The sequence below is a fragment of the Erpetoichthys calabaricus genome, chromosome 2 (assembly GCF_900747795.2).
Source record: "Erpetoichthys calabaricus chromosome 2, fErpCal1.3, whole genome shotgun sequence".
Taxonomy (NCBI): Eukaryota; Metazoa; Chordata; class Cladistia; order Polypteriformes; family Polypteridae; genus Erpetoichthys; species Erpetoichthys calabaricus.
The window spans coordinates 225,356,519-225,377,694 of NC_041395.2; the positions used below are offsets into that span (position 1 = coordinate 225,356,519).

At 37.5% G+C, this 21,176-nt stretch overlaps 1 protein-coding gene across 3 annotated transcripts in view; it reads left to right on the plus strand.

Moving 5' to 3' along the window:
- The window catches only part of ccser2a (coiled-coil serine-rich protein 2a), a 228,612-nt gene that overhangs the window by 123,030 nt on the left and 84,406 nt on the right, over window positions 1-21,176 (plus strand). For all 3 annotated transcript variants that reach the window (XM_051922848.1, XM_051922850.1, XM_051922849.1), the window contains exon 4: window positions 14,493-14,592. In XM_051922848.1, the coding sequence (XP_051778808.1) occupies window positions 14,493-14,592 (100 nt within the window). The remainder of the gene's footprint in view (window positions 1-14,492; window positions 14,593-21,176) is intronic.

The window sequence follows — 21,176 nt, forward strand, 5'->3', positions numbered from 1 at the left end:
AGTGTTAGATAGGCATATACTAGATAAAACTGAAGAACTGCTGTGTAGCATTTGACAGGTTTTCTTTACAGCAGTGCTAGAAAAGTGTGATCTCTGGTGTTATTAGATATCAGGAAAGCCAAAACCCCATTCCATTTTTTAATAAACCTGCTTTTTGTTTCATTTTTAACAGTGTTTCCCAACATCTGCAGAATCTTTACCATGCATTAAGATCAAGTGTCTATCAGTAATTGTGGCTATGCATTTTAACAGAGAACCTAAAAATTATGTAGTATTCCCATGAGAAATTGTTTTCCTAACGCACATATTGGGGGTTGATGTATTACTGAATATCCTAACTTGCCTTGAACATTATAACCAGCAAAATAATGCCATACTGGAGTCTCTGGCTTTTGTCTGTGCCCTCTGATAAATAACTGGGTGCATTTACATTATCCGTTTGCATGTAGTCTTCAGTTTGTGCAGGGTCTGGCAACTATTTCATAAATTTAGTACAGTCATTTATTTCAAAAATCCACTTAGTGAGAAAGAACATACAGTATTTTCAAAAAGTGACATGCTAATATAACTAAAATATGTTCTGAAATGGGTATATATACTGTATGTTAAATGATAGTAAGATTTCATTATCACAGAAACCCGCATCAGTAAAATAGAAACAAAAGAGTCATTTTAATACAGTGATTCTTTGTATAGGTTATATGTAGACAGATGGCCAGCCTCTTCTAATGTAACCATGTTCTCTCTCGCACATATACAATATCAGAAAAAAATATTCAAAATAATATGCACTATCATTAATCAGTGAGTATGATTTAATTTCTAAAGGGGGTGTGACAAATTAGACATATTATGGTTTTATATTATATTTTGATACTTAAGAATAAGATCATGTTATTTTTCTTTCTTTCTTTTTTTTTTTCAATATTAGGTATTGAAGTTCAGCATTGCATTATATCATTGCTTATTGTTCCCTTTTTATTGGAATAAAGTGTAACATGTATAACTCTTTTACACCTAATAAGGAGAAACCCTAACTCAAATCATCTCACTTGCATCTTTATTTAATTGTGGAAGTAGATTTAATGCATTCCAACAATTTCCATAATAGGACAGGGAATAATATGTTATAGTGCTCAGTACTCATTAATATATTGTCTAACTTTAGTGTTTGGTGATTCTTTGTGAGATGAACCCTTATGTATGTAATTTGGCTGTCAACCAGTAACTGGGATTACACAGTTTCATGTGTAAAATACTATATATTGTTAAAATGATTATGTGTTGTTTGTCACCTTATTTCAAATTTTCCTAATTTGAAAACTTTTTGAGACCTAGACAATTATATTCTAATATGCAAAACCACAGACATACAGTATATACATTATTGTTTGTAATTCAAGTGTACAGTATAAGTATGTATGTATAAAGTGGCTATGGTCACAGAGCACCATGTTATATTAATTAAATATACTACATCTAGAATAAGTCCCTTCTTAGTAAGGGTATCTGGCCTTGTCTGGAAAGCATTTGGGGAAAAAGGCCTTATTTTAAAAGGGTGTTACAGACCACCTAATGCACAGTAATTACAGTGCACACTTTATTAATAATATTAAAAAGGCAGGGGAATATTATAGTCATGGGGGACTTGAACTACCTGAATATTAACTGGAATAAATTTTGGAAAATTGGGAAAAAACTACAGTGGGTTAGTAAAGTATTGAAAAAGAAGCTGCCAAAAAAAAAAAACTGTATAAGGTATTTAAGATTAATAACTACAATGTGAATCGGGGGCATATGAGAATGTGAGGGCAACCAGGGAGACTAAAAGGCAGTTAGAAAATGTCACTGCAGTAGTCCTCTAGATATATATGTGACTCAGCTTTGGCTGAGTTTTGTATATACTGTAGGTTTCCAAAATAAGATATGTAAGTATTTACATGTAGTAGGTAGACTGAGGTGGTATAGATCAGGGCTGTCTCACTCACTTGCTGCAGGGCAACAGTTGCTACAGGTTTTTGTTGCAAACACTTCCTTAATAAGCAGTCAATTACTTCTAATGAAACTTACTTTACTGATTTAATTCTATTTGACTCACAGTTTAAGATTATGAAATCTTTTTTCCTTTACCAGCAGTTAACAATATGTACTGAGCTGTTCCAGCCAAGATGATGAACAATACAAGATGTTTGTGTTTGCGTTGCGTATTTTGTGTTCACATTAACGTGCTTTGCAGAAGTACACACTTGTATCTATGTATAAACATGTAAATACAGCAAAACACACATCTGCAGTAAAAAATAAATCAGTGATATATGGATTTTTTTCTCACTACAATATCTATGTTTTTCTCTAGGTTACTGTTAACTGAAACAGCTACAAGCCAGCAGATGGCAGCATATCTCTATAAATGAGTGCAGTGTATCTTCATACTATAGCAAATTATGCAAATACTACAGGTGTTAAGTTGTAAACCTTATATGACAGCATGTGTTCCTTATATCTGTCATGTTTTCCTTTAAGCTCCAAATTTTATACTGTTAAATTATTAAGTGAATTGGAAGGTGTTGCAGTACAGTATTGATAATTTTCACTCCTTTCTAGATCTGTGGAAAATTCTCATCTCTTAGAGAACACGACCAGATTACAGAATGTAGGATTAGATAAAAACCACCATATCTTGCAACAAAAACATATTGTGAACGGCGCTATATAGCGCCCGACCCGGCACAGACTCGGGCAGAGGCACGTACTTAAACAAAGCACACTTTTTTATTTCTCTTCAGCCGTGGGGCATGCCTTCCCCGTGTCCCACAGGCCCAACACAGTCCCAAAACACAACACTCTTCTCTTCCTTTCTTTCTTTCTTTACCACCACTCCTCCTCAGGCTTAGTCCTCCTCCTCCCGACTCTGGCTCTCTCGAGTGATGGTGGCTGGCCCTTTTTATACCCCACCCGGAAGCGCTCCAGGTGCTTGGCAACCTGGTCCTAATTGCCCTTCCGGGTGGGGCTGAAGATATGACCAGCCAGGCTGCTGACTCCATGCAGCTCCCCCTGGCGGCCATCCGAGCCCCCAACCAGGCTGTGGAGGACTGCATCTCCCATGGAGCCATGCGCCGGGTTGGGGAATCATTGGCTGCCAGGGAGGCTGCCACCAAGCGTCCCGGGGGAGGTATTGAGGTGACCATGGCTGCTCCCCCAGAACAGATGCAGCAGGGGCGTCCCTGCCGGGCATGGGACCCGGCTGTCCTTCACATTGCCCCTCCCTCAGATGAAGCTTCTGGGGCTCATCGGCCTGCCCCGCGAGGGCCGGTCCTCTCCAGGACAGGGAGTCCTGGAAAGGGTGCGTCCCGGACACAGACAGGCAGACACATTTACAGCCATCACCACACGTTTATTTACACCAATCTATTATTTACAAAGTCCTTACGTGCACCACACCAAGCCCCCCACAGTCTCTCACAAGTCCTGGCTCCTTCAGCCTTCTCTTCCTTTCCACACAACACACAGGGCCTCTCCTCACCCCCTCTGCACCGGCTTTGTCCACCTTCTACCCGACTCCAGCCTTGATTGCAGGGCGGCGGCTCCTTAAGTAGGCGGCTGATTGCGGGCCGCACCCAGCCACCTGCGCCAATATATTGTAACTTGTTTAATGTGATTGAAATTAAACTTTCACATTAGTATACATGCATAATCAGTCAACAGTACAACAGACCAGTGGAGTATGTACTCCTCTTATCAGACTCTGCTGGTTTGCTTGTTTATAAATAGTTTACTTGCCAAGCTTTTTCTCAACAGTTTTAATCAACATATCACCAATAATTTAAACAATATGACAATAGAGTTCAGAATGTCTTTACTAGCCTTGCCTCTTAGAAAGCTTTCTTGATTTTTGAATGCATGTAATCTTTATTTAAAAAAAAAAAAAAAAAGTTAGTTTTGTGGAATTCATATGATAAAAGATTAATAGTGCATAAGGAAGGACTGCTATGAGTAAACACTACTGTTTCATGAACTTCTGTAAGAACTTTATTTTTTATCAGTGTTGCACTGCTTCATTAATATTAAAAATGCTTTTTTCTTAGGAGCATTCCACTCTTTTTACTATATTATGGAAAAAAAAAACTAAATCTTCAGTGAGTATATCTTTTAATCTTCTAACCTCCAACTTCGTTAAGCTTACTGATATAATAACAAAAATGAAATGGAACACGACAGTTTTACATACTGTATGATATGAAGTACAACAAAGTATTAAGTCTTTGTTTATTATATGGTTTTAGGTTAGAATACTGAATCCTGAAATGGGTATATATACTGTGTGTTAATTGATAGTAAGATTTCATTTATCACAGAAACCCGCATCAGTAAGATAGAAACAAAAGAGTCATTTTAATACAGTGATTGTAAGATACACAATTAAGCTTTGTTTATGAAAAAAAGTATTTTTAATTAGGAATACTAGCATGAATATATGATAATAAAGTGGTTTTCAATATATTTTAAAATACTTTCATTTTAACATACATAAGATTTAAAGTGGATTAGTTGTCAGCTGTGCAGAACTTTATACAGCCGCCAAATGAGTTTTTGTGGGGAAAAAAATTCTTTGTTTTATTAAAAGGAAGCATGTTTAACTCAGAAGAAGAAGTTTAGGAGTAAGTTAATCCATCCATCCATCCATTATCCAACCCGCTCAAACATACAAATTACGGAAAAATTGAGGTTTGCAGATATTGAAAATACTACTACAGATGTTGCTTTCTTTATTTTTCCAATGTTCCTTATGCAGCAGCCACAGACTACTCTTCTCCTGCAGAAATTCTCATGTTTTTCTTTTTGATATGTTGTATCATCGAGTCTGTGTAGCATTTTTAAGCATAATTCATATTCACATTTTTCTCCTGTATTACTGTGCCTTCTCAAGTAATTCGCCAACATGCATTCACACGAGTGTAGCACAAACCATCATTCAGCACTACCGATACTGAAAAAAAGCTATTTGATTCTTTTGACATCCCTACTAGTGGTAAACAGACTCTTTGTTTAGGGCTTAGTTTAGATAAATTAATACAAAGTGAGCCAAAAAGAAGTACCACATTTCAAACGTTTATTCTACAAAAACACTACATGATAAAATAAATTTCATTACAACACAAGAAAGGGTATACAAAAGACACAAAGATTTTTTTCACTGTGTTTTAAAAATGATGTCTTCAAGGTGGTAGCCCTCATTAGTGATACAGTCTTTGAGACGATTTCTGAATGCTCACATGCTCATGTGACTCATTCGACTATTTCAAGGGGAATAGCGACAACTTTGCCACGAATAGGCTTTAAGGTTTTGAGGTCAGTGTGTGTATGCCTTCGACTTGAAATAGCCCCACAAGAAGAAATCACACAGAGGGAGATCAGGCGAACATGAAGGCCACCCGACATCGCCGCGCAGGGAGATCAGCTTCCCCGGAAACATCTCCCGCAAAACTTGCGTGGATCTCCGTGCGGTATGAGCTGTTGTACCATTCTGTTTAAACCAGGCATCCACCACATCCATTTTTTCCATTTGGAGCCGCATACATTTTCAATCTGAGAATATGCGAGATCGCACACTGTGGACACACTAGCTATGAGTCAAGCAGCTTGCTTTCAGTGCCTCCATAGACACATCAGACCTGGCAATACATGTATATGCAAATGTGAGAATGAACAGTGGGTTTTCTTTGTGATGACAGAGGACTAATGCAATATGGTACTTGGCAATGAATAAGGTTCCCTTTAGAAACAAAAATATTTAAAAATATTATTTAAGTACAGCTATGTTGAAATGCAGGTACACGTACTGAATCACATACACTCATGATTTTGAGGAAGATACCAAAAACAACAAAGGCTGACTGTTTATTTTTGTATTTGCATATGTTATTAGGTTTTTCACACAGCCAGTGTCAATTTGATGCAGCAAAAAGAGAACACACAAGATGGCACTTTTTGGAAGGAAAAAGTTGCATGTAAAGAGCACAGAGCTGAATAGCATGTCACATGTGAAATTCATATTGGCTGTGCACTTTCTAAGTCATGTGAAAACATTACATTGCACAGACGCTGCATCCACAAAAATGTATGCAAACAGCAATAAACAGTAGGCTTTCTTTTCTTATGTACACATCTGCTGCAAAACCATGTATGTATGTGATTCAACACATGAGTCAGCATTTCAGTGTAACTACTCAATTCTTTTTCTGAAGTCTGGTGTAATCATGAATGTGGTTAGTATACTGTCAATTGTATAAGGTAGTGGTGTATATTGTATGCGTGTGTCTTAATCAACCAAACTAGAAAATCGATTTTTACATAGCAACATTTTATACACTGAAAGAGAGCTATGTTTTTGTTAGTTTTATCTAAATTCCTGTTTTGACTGAATTTTTTGCTTTATATAGACACATCTTGTTCTTTGCTGACATGGTACTTGGCAGAAGGCCAAACAAATTGTTATTTTATTGAAACTCAAAAGCACTGGCAGTACTTTCTTCTTCTAATCCTGATTTATATTTTTGATTTTATGTAGGATGTATTTCAATGTTCTACATTTCACTCTATGGTGGTGCAGTGGTAGCACTGCTGCCTCACAGTAAGGAGACCTGGGTTCGCTTCCCAGATCTTCCCTGCATGGAGTTTGCATGTTCTCCACGTGTCTGTGTGGGTTTCCTCTGGGTTCTCTGGTTTCCTCCCACAGTCCAAAGATGTGCAGGTTAGGTGCATTGGCAATCCTAAATTGTCCCTAGTGTGTTCTTGGGGGTGTGTGTGTGTGTGTGTGTGTGTGTGCCCTGCAGTGAGCTGGCGCCCTGCCTGGGGTTTGTTCCTGCCTTGCGCCCTGTGCTGACCATATGTTAGGATATAGCGGGTTGGATAATGGATGGATGGATGGATAACTTTCACTCTTCATAAAAAAAAGTCACAGCCTTCTGCGATGTGTAATGTTTTGAATGATGCATTTCTATATGACATGTTGACCATAGCAGGGTCTTGTTTTTTTAGAAAACAAATGTTAAAGGGTACAAAAATAATGTAAATATTTTTTTTATGAGAAATTAATTTTACTCATTATTCTGGTCAATATAAAATGTAAAATTACATGTTTAGAAGATGGGTTCTGTTGCATGGTTTCTGACACACTATATTTATTGGCTCTTTGTTTTTCATGGTCACAGTTTTCAATGTCATTCTCATAAATATGTGTATATACTGTAATCTGTCACAGGCATTTAGTTTTTATTTTTGTTATTTATGTTATTCAAATTCTTTAACGCTATTGACCTGCTAAGCAGTATGTTTGATAAATGTAATCCATTTGTGCAGAGAAGTCATTTTCATTGACATAAAAACAGGTGTGATTAGAGCAGAGAAAATGTACAGAACATGTTGGATTCACTATTAAAAGCCATGGATGTATACCATGAAAGTATGAGGTATACCATGAGACATTCCATATATATAATATAATATAATATATATGACTTTAGCAAATGGCTTAATGTGTAGTAAACTTTGGGGAAAGTTAAAAGTCAGAGAAAAAACTGTTGATACAAGCTGAAATCAAGCTTTTAAAGTATAAATTAATGTTCCACTCTGATAAAGACCTCTACAGTATTTCACACTGTTTGTATTTTGAATATAACAATTCCAATTGCAGTTGCTGGTTTACAAAAAACCTTCATGTGAAATTGTAGCCAAAGTTCTATAAAGGCTTAATATAGAGGCATAGATATTATACTTAGCAGATGTAGTTTAATGACAAGGAGCATTTCAGTTTTACAGGAAGAAATGAATGCACTGTTGTAAAATGTACTGTATACCACAGAGATGGTAATTCACTTATATTTACATTATATTATATATTAGTATAATATACCATACTTATATACAGTTACACAACGGTTTCTAACAACTGATGGTTTGTTAATTGTGTTGGATGGAATTTTCTATGTTAACATTTACATTTCATAAATTCAAAATGTTTACCACATTGGTTGTGACCAACCACATTTTTATGAGTATCTTAAACACACCAAAACATGCACCATTTTGACCTTATTTTGAGCATTCATTCTACCTGTGGCTCAATTCTGTAGCATTTTTATGAGAATTTTCAATCTGGCTTAAGGCTAAGAATTTTATTTCACACTTTTGTTTAGCTGGCTTATACTATATGATACAGACAGGGTCAGAAAATCCAGAGTTGTACAAAATTGCATTTTCTGTTTTCTAGATCACACACCAGTGATCACTGAATGTTAGGCAAAGCTCATGAAACCTATAAAATCAATATTTCCTCAGTGTCATGGTGGAAACAAAATGTATATGACAAAATCCCCAATGTTAAAAGGATGCTCAGAAGTGAACATAAAGTTAAGTTAAACTGAGAAGGCTTTGTAATGACTGCTGTTGGTGCATATACGTTTTAGTGCAAAGCCATATTGGAAATCAGTGTTAAAAGTTTTCTTGCTTTTATTAAAGTGCTTGGTAATTAATGACCTTGAGCTGTATTACTTTTGCACCATTATTTAGACTTGTGCAGTATCTGTCTTCAGATATCGGTGATCAGTTACTTTTAGCTGACTTCATTTACAATCCTTATAAACCAAACAGGATGACAGTAAATGGGTGTTCTTGTGGACATCTCTTGTCCAAGAAATCCCAATCCTGTGTTCCACAATTATTGTAGATGGGTGACATTTACAGATGATTCTAAAGATTTCGTCATCGGTTGCCTGATGGAAGATGTTCAGGGAAGCAATATACTGCAGAGGTTTTTGGACCGGACTGTACTGAGTATATTACTGTGTCCCATATATACTTTACCTAAGAGAGATCCAGAAACACAGCTGGCCAGGACAAGAGTTCAGCTATCTCATTGAAATTCCTGGGAGATAGCTTACATGTATGGTTGTGGACTATCCAGGTAGGAAAATTGCATTAAGAAGGCATGACACAAAATAGCCTTAATGACAGAATCTCCTTGGTGTATTGTTCCGTGCAGCATTAAAATCCAAGTTCTTCAGTAAACTTCTTCTTCTTTCAGCTGCTCTTGTTAGAGGTTGCCACAGCAGATCATCTTCTTCCATGTCATCCTGTCTTTTGCATCTTGCTCTGTTACACTCCCCTCCTGCATGTCCTATCTCACCACATCCATAAACCTTCTCTTAGGTCTTCCTCTTTTCCTCTTGCCTGGCAGCTCTATCCTTAACATCCTTTTCCCAATATACCCAGCATCTCTCCTGTGCACATGTCCAAACCAACGCAATCTCACCTCTCTGACTTTGTCTCCCAATCATCCATCTTGAGCTGACCCTCTAGTATACTCATTTCTAATCCTGTCCGTCCTCATCATACCCAGTGCAAATCTTAGCATCTTTAACTCTGTCACCTCCAGCTCTGTCTCCTGTTTTTTGGTCAGTGACACCGTCTTTAACCCATATAACATAGCTGGTCTCACTACCATCCTGTAGACCTTCCCTTTCACTCTGCTGATACCTGTGTGTCACAAATCACTCCAGACACTCTTCTCCACCCATTCCACCCTACCTTTTTCACCTCTTTTCCACGATCCCCATTACTCTGTACTGTTGATCCTAAGTATTTAAACTCCTCCACCTTTGCCAACACTACTCCTTGCATCCTCACAATTCCACTGACCTTCCTCTCATTTACACAAATGTATTCTGTCTTGTTCCTACAGACCTTCATTCCTCTCCTCTCTAGAGCATATCTTCACCTCTCCAGGGTCTCCTTGACCTGCTTACTACTCTCGTTACAGACCACAATGTCATCAGCAAACATCATAGTCCAAGGGGACTCCTGTCTAACCTCGTCTGTCAACCTGTCCATCACCATTGCAAATAAGAAAGGGCTCAGAGCCGAACCCTGATGTAATCCCACCTCCACATTGAATGCATCCGTCACTCCTACTGCAGTTTTCACCACTGTCACACTTCCCTCATACATATCCTGTACAACTCTTACATACTTCTCTGCCACTCCCGACTTCCTCATACAATACCACAACTCCTCTCGAGGCACCCTCTCATATGCTTTCTCCAGGTCCACAAAGACGCAGTGCAACTCCTTCTGGGCTTCTCTATACTTCTCCATCAACACTCTCAGAGCAAACATTGCATCTGTGGTGCTCTTTCCTGGCAGGAAACAATACTGCTGCTCTCTAATCATCACCTCCTTTCTTAACCTAGCTTCCACTACTCTTTCCCATAGCTTCATGCTGTGGCTCATCAGGTTTATCCCCCTGTAGTTACTACAGCTCTGCAAATCCCCCTTATCCTTAAAAATCTGTACCAGTACACTTCTCCTCCACTCTTCAGGCATCCTCTCACTTTCCAAGATCCCATTAAACAATCTGGTTAACAACTCCACTGCTATCTCTCCTAATCACCTCCATGCTTCCACAGGTATATTATCAGGACCAATGGCTTTTCCATTCTTCACCCTTTTCATAGTTGTCCTTACTTCCTCCTTGCTAATCCGTTGCACTTCCTGATTTACTATCTCCACATCATCCACCCTTCTCTCTCTCTCTCATTCTCTTCATTCATCAGCCTCTTAAAGTACTCTTTCCATCTTCTCAACACACTCTCCTCACTTGTGAGTATGTTTCCATCTTTATCCTTTATCACCCTAACCTGCTGCACATCTTTCCCAGCTCGGTCCCTCTGTCTAGTCAATCAGTACAGGTCCTTTTCTTCTTCCTTACTGTCGAGCCTCTCATACAACTCATCATATGCCTTTTCTTTAGCCTTCACCACCTCTCTCTTCACCTTGTCTTATCTCCTTGTACTGTTGTCTACTTTCTGCATATCTTTGAATATCCCACTTCTTCTTCGCCATCCTCTTCCTCTGTATACTCTCCTGTACTTCCCCATTCCACCACCAGGTTTCCTTTTCCTCCTTCCTCTGTCCAGATGTCACGCCAAGCACCCTTCTTGCTGTCACCCATACTACTTCTGCTGCAGTTGCCCAGCTATCTGGTAACTCTTCACTGCCACCCGGTGCCTGTGTTACCTCCTCCCTAAACTCAACCTTGCTGTCTTCCTTTTTCAACTTCCACCATTTGATCCTTTGCTCTGCCCTCCCTGTCGTCCTCCTTCTACTTCATCCTGCAGACCACCATTCTATGCTGCCTAACTACACTTTCCCCTGCCACCACTTTGAAGTCTTTAATCTCCTTCTGACTGACTCTTCTGCATAGGATATAATCTACCTGTGTGTATCTTCCTCTACTCTTGTATGTCACCCTATGTTCCACACCACAGCCAAGCCCATCCTTTTTGCAAAATCCACTATCCTTTGACCTTCTTCATTCCTCTCCTTGACACCATTCCTACCCATCACCTCCTCGTCTCCTCTGTTCCCTTCACCAACATGTCCATTGAAATCCACTCCAATCACCACTTTCTGTCCCTTGGGTACAGTGTCCATCACCTCATCCAACTCACTCCTGAAATCTTTCTCATCCATCGAACACCCAACTTGCGGGGCATATGCACTGACAACATTCATCATCACACCTTCAGTTTCCAGCTTCATAATCATTACTCTGTCTGACACTCTTTTCACCTATAAAACACTCTTGACATACTGCTCCTTTAGAATAATTCCTACCCCATTTCTCCTCCCATCCACACCATGATAGAACAATTGGAATCCACCTCCAATCCACCTGGCCTTACTCCCCTTCTATTTAGTCTCTTGCATACACAATATATCAGCCTTCCTTCTCTCCATCATATCTACTAACTCTCTCCCCTCACCAGTCATACTGCCAACATTCAAAGTTCCTACCCTCCATTCCACTCTCTTTACTTTCCTCCTGTTCTTCTGCCTCTGGGCTTGTCTCCCCCCTCTTCTTCGGCCAACAGTAGCCAAATTTCCGCCAGCACTCTGTTGGCTAACAGTACTGGTGGCGGCCGTTGTTAACCCGGACCTCGACCGATCTGGTATGGAAATTTTTTTCGTTGTTCGCGTATTAATGTGCCAAAATTTTACACTGGATGCCCTTCCTGACGTAACCCTCCCCATTTATCCAGGCTTGGGACCAGCATGAAGAAACAAATTAGCTTGTGGATCTCCTGTGGCTGGGTTCCAAGTTCTGCAGTAAACACTATGGTAAAAAGTATAAAAAAAAAATCTGAAGAACACCAATATTTCTAGAAAAACTGTTATCTAAGTATTGCTCCCTGCCAGTGCACTTCCTTTTATAAATTCTCAGTAAGTGTCTTGGAAATCATTTTGCAGTCTGCTCATCACTATCAACAAGAAACATCACAGTGTGACTTATGGAGGTATTTTTGACCATTCTTCCATACAAAATCTCTCCAGTTCAGTTAAATTTGATGGCTGCCGAGCATGGACAGCCTGCTTCAAATCATCCCATAGATTTTCAATGATATTCAAGTCAGGGGACTGTGATGGCCATTCCAGAACATTGTACTTCTCCCTCTGCATGAATGCCTTTGTAGATTTCGAACTGTGTGTTGGGTCATTGTCTTGGAATATCCAACCCCTGCGTAACTTCAACTTTGTGACTGATGCTTGAACATTAAGAATTTGTTGATATTGGTTTGAATTCATCCGACCCTCGACTTTTTAACAAGGGCCTCAGTCGCTGAACTAGCCACACAGCCCCACAGCATGATGGAACCTCCACCAAATTTGACAGTAGGTAGCAGGTGTTTTTCTTGGAATGCGGTGTTCTTCTTCCACCATGCAAAGCGATTTTTGTTATGACCAAATAACTCAATTTTTGTCTCATCAGTCCAAAGTATTTTGTTCCAAAATGAATCTGGCTTGTCTAAATGAGCATTTGCATACAACAAGCGACTCTGTGCAGAAAGGGCTTCTTTCTCATCACCTTGCCATACAGATGTTCTTTGTGCAAATTGCACTGAATTGTAGAACGATGTACAGATACACCATCTGCAGCAAGATATTCTTGCAGGTCTTTGGAGGTGATCTGTGGGTTGTCTGTGACCATTCGCACAATTCTGCGCATAAGCCGCTGCTGTATTTTTCTTGGCCTGCCAGACCTGGGTTTAACAGCAACTGTACCTGTGGCTTTCCATTTCCTGATTACATTCCTTACAGTTGAAACTGACAGTTTAAACCTCTGAGATAGCTTTTTGTAGCCTTCCCCTAAACCATAATACTGGACAATGTTTGTTTTCAAATCTTTTGAGAGTTGCTATGCTGTCACTCTTCAGAGGAGAGTCAAAGGGAAGCACAACTTGCAACTGACCACCTTAAATACATCTTCTAATGATTGGACACACCTGTCTATGAAGTTCAAGGCTTAATGAGCTAATCCAACCAATTTGGTGTTACAAGTAATCAGTATTGAGCAGTTACATGCATTAAAATCAGCAAAATTACAAGAGGACCCACATTTTTGCACAGCCAGTTTTTCACATTTGATTTAATTTCATACAACTAAATACTGCTTCACTAAAAATCTTTGTTCGGAAAACACCCCAGTAGTCAGTTGTTCCTAGGAAATGAAAGGCATACCACTGTTATATTTTTTTGTTGAAAGTAAATTATTATGCAGGCTGAGAGGTGTTCCCAAACTTTTTCATATGACTGTATAATGGACTGAATATATACTGAAATGTGCATTTTAAGAGGTTTTATTTAAAATGATCTCTGTAATTTGTTTTTTGTTTGAATATGAAAAGTGAAAACAAATTATAGTGTCTGATATGGCAAATTGACTATAATACCAGTACACATGATTTTTTTTCAATTTGGAACTGCTTGATTATATAGTAGGGCGGCACGGTGGCGCAGTGGTAGCACTGCTGCCTCGCAGTAAGGAGACCTGGGTTTGCTTCCCTGTGTGGAGTTTCTGTGTTCTCCCCGTGTCTGCGTGGGTTTCCTCTGGTTGCACTGGTTTCCTCCCACAGTCCAAACACGTGCAGGTTAGGTGTACTGGCGATCCGTGTGTGCTTGGTGTGTGTGTGTTCTGCGGTGGGCTGGCACCCTGCCCAGGATTTGTTCCTGCCTTGCGCCCTGTGCTGGCTGGGAATGGCTCCAGCAGACCCCCGTGACCCTGTGTTAGGATATAGCGGGTTGGACAATGACTGATTGATTATATTGTATCAAACAAATAGTGATGAATATTTGCAAAATCCGATATTTAATTTATCAAATACTTTTCCTTTAAAATGCTGTGCTGTTTTTATGACTTTGTATTAATAATAATCCTGTCTCTCTTACAAAGTGCCTTTGATGGTACTAACTGTGAAAGAAGCTGAGTGAAATAAAGATCGATTTATTAATTGGTGAAATATAAACATTAGTAGATTACCAAAAATCTGATTTCTTTTTTTATTTAGCTTATACTTTGTGAATTATTACTGCAGTCTGATAACAGTGTAATTCATTCCAGTTGTTAATATTTCTCCCCATGATATCTTTTCTTTTAGGATATACTGAACAACCTGGACAATCTAGGGCCATGTGACCTAGATGATGATGATCTCATGCTTGATGTTGAGCTTCCTGATGATGGTTCACTTCACAATGGTAATACTATATTTCCATTAAATGAAACACTGGCCGGTGGTCATAAATTGTTTGTCTTTCATATCAGTAAGATAAATGTGGTTTCATGATTCAGAAGTTATAATCCACATATTACATTTGCTTTATCTCCTTCTTCTCATTCACTTTAGATAAACACAAATAAATTTAAATGTACAAAAATGTATGGTATCTAGTTATTTTTATTGGAAAAAAAATAGTTTTAGAGATTTTTAATTTATTCAGTTTTGAATTTGATAACTGTGTATTTGTAACAAAGAATAATGATAATGTACTGCAAAATATACTAAATTTCTTTGTACAGTAGCATATTCAGTAACTAATATAATTTAATTATTATAAAGTTTATCCTTTATTTTGTAGTTTTTGTAATCTACAAATAGGTAGTGAATAATCCTGGAAATGCAGGACAATCAAACAAACAAATGATGCTCTGCAAAATGCTGTTTTAATTTTGTGGTACTTTGTAAAATTAATATACCTTTCTCAGAAAAAATGTTAATTTAAGTACACCATCTTATATTCAAAATCATTACAAGATATGTTGATTGCTTATAGTGAACTTTTTGTTCACCTCATCTTACACATATATTTTTTGAAGTAATCATATATGACCCTATTTGTTTTGCAATTTATGAATTATATTTTTCTTACATGTTTCAAATAGTACTTAAATAAGGACCATCACTCAAGCATTGCTTGCGTTAATTTGGGTAAGGTTTTTAAATTGCAATTATTTATAAAAGTAAAGAAAAAAGGAGCAAAATAAAAATCCTTGAGGTGTAACTGCTCTAATGTTTACCCTTAGAGAAGTGAGCCTAAAACACTGAATTTTTTTCAAAAAGAAAAGTATTATTAGGAACATGTAAATGCCAAAGCATCAACATAAATACAGTAAGTAAGGTATGTCTGTTGTCCACTGCTCTACTGATGCAGATTTAATACGTGTCCTTTGTGTAATGTGTTTTGAAATAGTCACCAACTTATATGTCAACATTGCATTCGGTACAGAATCAAGCGTGTTTCACTGTGCACTTCTATTTTTTTTTTTTTTGCCGTTGCTTGCAAATGAAAGGGTAGAATGTCAGTCCATGATCCACAAGGTGGAAGCTGTCCACTTTATTATTATAGGCTACCATAGCTGAAGGCTTATTGACTTCCACATTTCCCCTAATATGCTCTCACACCAACATTGACAGTTGCTGCATTGTAAACAGTGCTCAAGGGTTTAACATTTTTCTTGTCTTTACTTTTTTGCCCTTTTCCACATACATACTGCATCCTGTGACTGAAGCCATTTGGCATATCATAGTGATTCGGTCATATAGTGCCACATTCACTGGATAGAGGCATTGTTTCATACTTACATGAAAAACGTTCTAATATGTTATACATTGATACAATTGTGCATTTTATTTTTGACATCTTTGATAAAAGGATAAAACAGTATTTTAACTTCGTTTTTTCAGTAAAAGTGAGACAGACCTCTTATAAATGACTAACCTAATGATATAATTTTGAAAAGTTGTAAATTATTGTACAGTATGCCACTCTCCTGAAAGAACAATTGCAAAGGAAATTTTTTTGTTACTATATGGATAGTAATCAGAATTAGAGTGCATGATGACTCTACTTACAGTTTAAATACAATCCCAAATCAGAAAAAGTTGTAATTAAGGACCAGTTTTATTTTTTGACAGAAAAAAGACAAAATGATTCATTTTAACACATACTGATTAGTGATGAGTTAACATTGCAGAGTTTGCTTCACCTTGAATTTGGCGAAATCACAGAAATGTTTGCGATATTTGGTGAACCCAATTAATAAAGTCAATGGGGACCAAGGAACTGAAGTAGTTTTGAGTGGATTGTAATCGTGCAGTGGTCTTAAGTGCTCCTGGGGGCTAGGGAAAAGACTGATTATTGTGGCCAAATATGTAATCTGAGATGTGAGGCAGCAGTGTAACCAGTGTGCCACCGTGCCTTATACAACAAAAGACACAAACAGAATGAATACCATAAACAAAATGCAACAAATGGCCACAAACTAGCAATTATTAAATAAAATATAGATCATCTACTCACAGTGTTCCACTCTTGGGGCACACATTGACTGTACCTTGAAGTGGTTGCATGCGACTGGCTCACTCAAGTTGTATCTTTTTTATTTCAATGTATCTGTGCAGATGCTTTGCACTTTCTTCTTCCATTAAGAAGAAAGAAACGCCTTGTAAATAGCCATAATTTTTTTGTTTTTATTATTTCACAGCAGTCCTGTATTTTCTGATAACGGGAGGGGAAGGCATATTTGAGACTTATTTTGGGAATTACAGCTGCACACATGGTTAATTTATATACATAATTAGCCATGTAATGCTTTGCTGCCAGTGCACAGGAATCGGTGTTAGGTATCTTGTGGCAGTACACATAATATTCTCATTATAATCTGCAAATGTGCCCCTGAAATGACAATACTTAAAGTTTTTAGTTTATTTTTTTACACGCATCCAACTGTGTTTCCCAGCCTTTGTGGACCAATTTTTACCTTTTTTTTGTTGACTAATAATCCACAAACAGCAATCAGTATTTAAAAGCAGGTTTGGGAGGTTGAAATGACTGCAATTGTGAGAATGAGATTAGCTTTGGTAAGAGACAGGAAACCTAGCACTCTGCACTGTCAAAAGCTTCAGTGGATGGAGAGCAAGGGGTGGTTTCACTGTATCTCATTAGCTAAAACTACATTTTTTTCCGTTTTGTCCTTACAACCCAGTGAGAACCAGTTCAGCAGTACACAGATTTTCAGATGTCACTTTGAAATTTCTTCCATGCTCATTTTCACATTTTTGATTTAAAAAATCTAAATATCATATAGCAGCACACACGGAACTAAATGGCCAACGACAAAAGCATCTCTGGAAGAACCCAAAATAAACATGCACAACTGTAAATTTCATAGATTACAAAGCTCCAGTTCCCTCAACAAAATAGACAGACTGTATGTGCCTTAGCTGTCAGTGTTTCCAGCTACGCCTTTTTCTTTCTTTCTTTTTTTTTTTTTTTTTTTTTTGTGTGAACATTTTGAGAAGCTTCCGGTCATCATGTGCACAAATTTAATGTAATCCAATGTAATGTAAAGTCAGTCAGTCAGTCATTTTCCAACCTGCTATATCCCAACACAGGGTCATGGGGGGTCTGCTGGGGCCAATCCCAGCCAGCACCGGGCGCAAGGCAGGAACAAATCCCGGGCAGGGTGCCAGCCCACCGCAGAACACACACACGCAAAAACACATACACCCACACACCAAGCACACACTAGGGAAAATTTAGGATCGCCAATGCACCTAACCTGCATGTCTTTGGACTGTGGGAGGAAACCGGAGGAAACCCATGCAGTCACGGGGAGAACATGCAAACTCCACACAGGGAGGACCCGGGAAGTGAACCCAGATCTCCTTACTGCGAGGCAGCAGCGCTACCACCAAGGTTATGCATATTCAGTTAAATTACAACTATAGATTGGCCTGGCATAACTGAACTAGGATAAGTGCATGAGCATATCTTGTGATAAAATGGCATTCAGTCCATGTTAGTTTCCTTCCCTGTGCTTGATGCTGCTGAGATGTGCTGCCACTAGTAATGAAAACAGTAAATACAGAAAATCATTTTATGTGAGGAACAGTAACCAAGCTTCTTTTTATCTTGCAGGAATATTAGATTATAACTATCTAGTCAAAAAAACTAATTTTGCATGAGGTCAGTTTTAGTATGCTGCACTTTCCAAATCCTCACAATATGAGAACCATCAGAAGGCTACTGTCACTATTAATGTTGTTTGGAGAAAAAAAAACCTTTACCCTAAATTTTAACTTCTTTCATTCCATTACATCTTATTTCAAAGTAAAATATCTGAAACAAGATAAAATGTCCTTCTGAGAAGTTGTTTAAGGTACTATAGCTATAGTTAATGCAAAGTGAGTCTTCATTATTTTTGTTCCCCTGCTAAAGTCTGCATCCTTCCTCTGGCCCCTTTTAAAGGAATGAATGACTGCTGTATTTATAGACAGCCTGCTCAGCATTGAAGCCACACAGAGGGGAGAGAGCTTTAGCAAGACTATTAGTCAGACTTTACAATGTTAAAAACTGGGCTTCATTCCCAGTGACGGTCAGGCAGCTAGCCAGGAAGGAAGGCCTTCTACAGTATGTTAAACGAAGGCCCTAGTGACGTTGAAAATATAAACAACTAATTTTAAGTCCAATGCATCAAAATCATCCTGTAAAGATCTACTTTTGCTTCGGGTAAGTGTGTTGATGTTAAAATAAGCAATTTCCAAGTAAAAGTAGTAAAGTTTTTGAGAAAGAAAACTTCATCCAAGTTTTATAGAGGAAATGCATGCAATTTGTGAATAAGTAATAGTTTGGTGTTTTCATAACAATAGAAAACTGGAAACAGATTTATTCTTTTGCAAAATAAATGGCAAATTTATATTTTTTTCTTTTCATTTTTTATAATACTGAAATAAGATTTTTTTTAAAAAGTTCCCTTCTTCTTTCTTTCTTTGTGTGGCTAAAGATATTTTTTTACATTTTACAAAAAGCTCACATTTTATTTCAAAGCTGACTGAGTCATTTTTTAGTTTATTTAGATAAGGGAAAGCACTTTAAACTATATATAAGCACCTTGAACACAGGAAAGATGCTATATAAATAAAATATATTATTATGTATTTCAGTAATACAAATTTCTAGTATAAGTTATTTTAACACACTGAGTTCCTCATTAGTAGCTGACTTTGCCATTAAGGGCTTCTAAGAAAATACATCCATTTTTATCTTAAAAAATCTAAGATAATTTTATTTCTGACACAATGAGCACAATTATTTATGTTTTTTTTTGCCATTAGTTTTTTTTTAACTATTTTAAATTTGTAGCTTTCCACATGAATTATTGTAGATGATATTTACTTACAATTTAGTACAATGTAACTTTTCTAATTCAAATTAGCATTATCTTTAAGCCTTCATGATTTCTATATTTTTTACACATTTTTCTAATGCTATACTTAAATTATATATAAAACATATTTTTCAAGTCCAGATTCCTGGCATTACCCACATGGAGTTTGCATGTTCTTCCTGTGTCCACATGGTTTTCGGAATTGCAAGTTAGGTGGATTGGCAATGCTATATTGGCCCCTGATCTTTCTGTGTATGCGTTTTACCCTTGTCCAGGGATTCTTTTTGCTTCGCACCTGATTGTTACTGGGATTGGCTCAACATTCCCTGTGACTTTGTATTAGATAAGTGGGTTTCAAAAAAAAGATGGATGGATTGATAATTGTAGAGGTGGGCGTTATGACCAAAATTCTATATCACGGTATTTTTCTAAATTCTGCTGGTTTCACGGTATTAGACAGTATTTTTTTCCCCATGCATGAGTGGATGTTAACCACATTTTCCACTGCAATTACTGCAGTAGACTGGCTAAGAATAACCTATTAGATTGTTATGAGAATTGTACATCGTACAAAAAGACATTTTAATGTGCACACAAGTATTAATCCAGGTTTGCATGGCCCCATAAAGTGATAGTTTTCAAGGGGGTGGCACTAAAGAGAAGGAATCACATTGCATGACAGATGCAGTCAAAATATAGAACCTTTAATTGAACAAATTTTGCAAAAGCTTAAATTATGATTTTGACAACATATTTTCAACCATCCAAAGAGGCATTTAGACTTAGTAAAATATCCAGAGGTGTTTGTCAAAAGTTGGATTGCACTGAACACGTCTTAGAAAAGGAATAAATAGTAAATATTTTTTGTAAACCAACTACACTGTTAATGTTAACAATCTCTGTCCACTGACACATTAAAGTGACTTTTTAAACAATTTTACCATCATTAAACTGCATAATATTTAAACTAATAAATAATAACAACAAAATACATAATAGTATTACTGATAGTTGCACCATTACTTCAAGGCTTCAAGGCCAGGTGCATTACACAGTATTCACCAAATTAAAATAAAATAAAACAAGTGCAACTTGGTGATGACATCTTACCAACTGTACCATCATTTAGGCAAACTGCATTAATATGGACCTTGCTTCAAGCTAAGCTATATACATAAATAATAAAAACTGCAACTTGCATTTATAATGCTGTTAGTGGTATAGCCCTATGGAAGCGCATTAGGGCCACTGTGAAGAAAAAAAAATATGGACACGGAAGAAAAAAACAAACTATATGTCGAGAATAAATTCGACATGTTGACTATGTCAAGATTAAAGTCGACATTTCCACTTTATTCTCATAGTTTATTTTATAATTAAAGTAGAATGTTGTAAACTAAACTTCATCCTAAAATCAATGTTTAATTTACTAGATTTTCTCAAACCCCGTCACAAGTTAATGCAGCACATCAAATACTTTGTGTTAAGTGTTCCCCGACCCAGTCGTTAATCACTACGCTTCTTAAACTGACTTCCTCCGCACTAAGAGCAGGCGCCTGCAGCAATCACTGCACAGAATCCATTCACTTCATGATATTCCTGCTCTCTACCA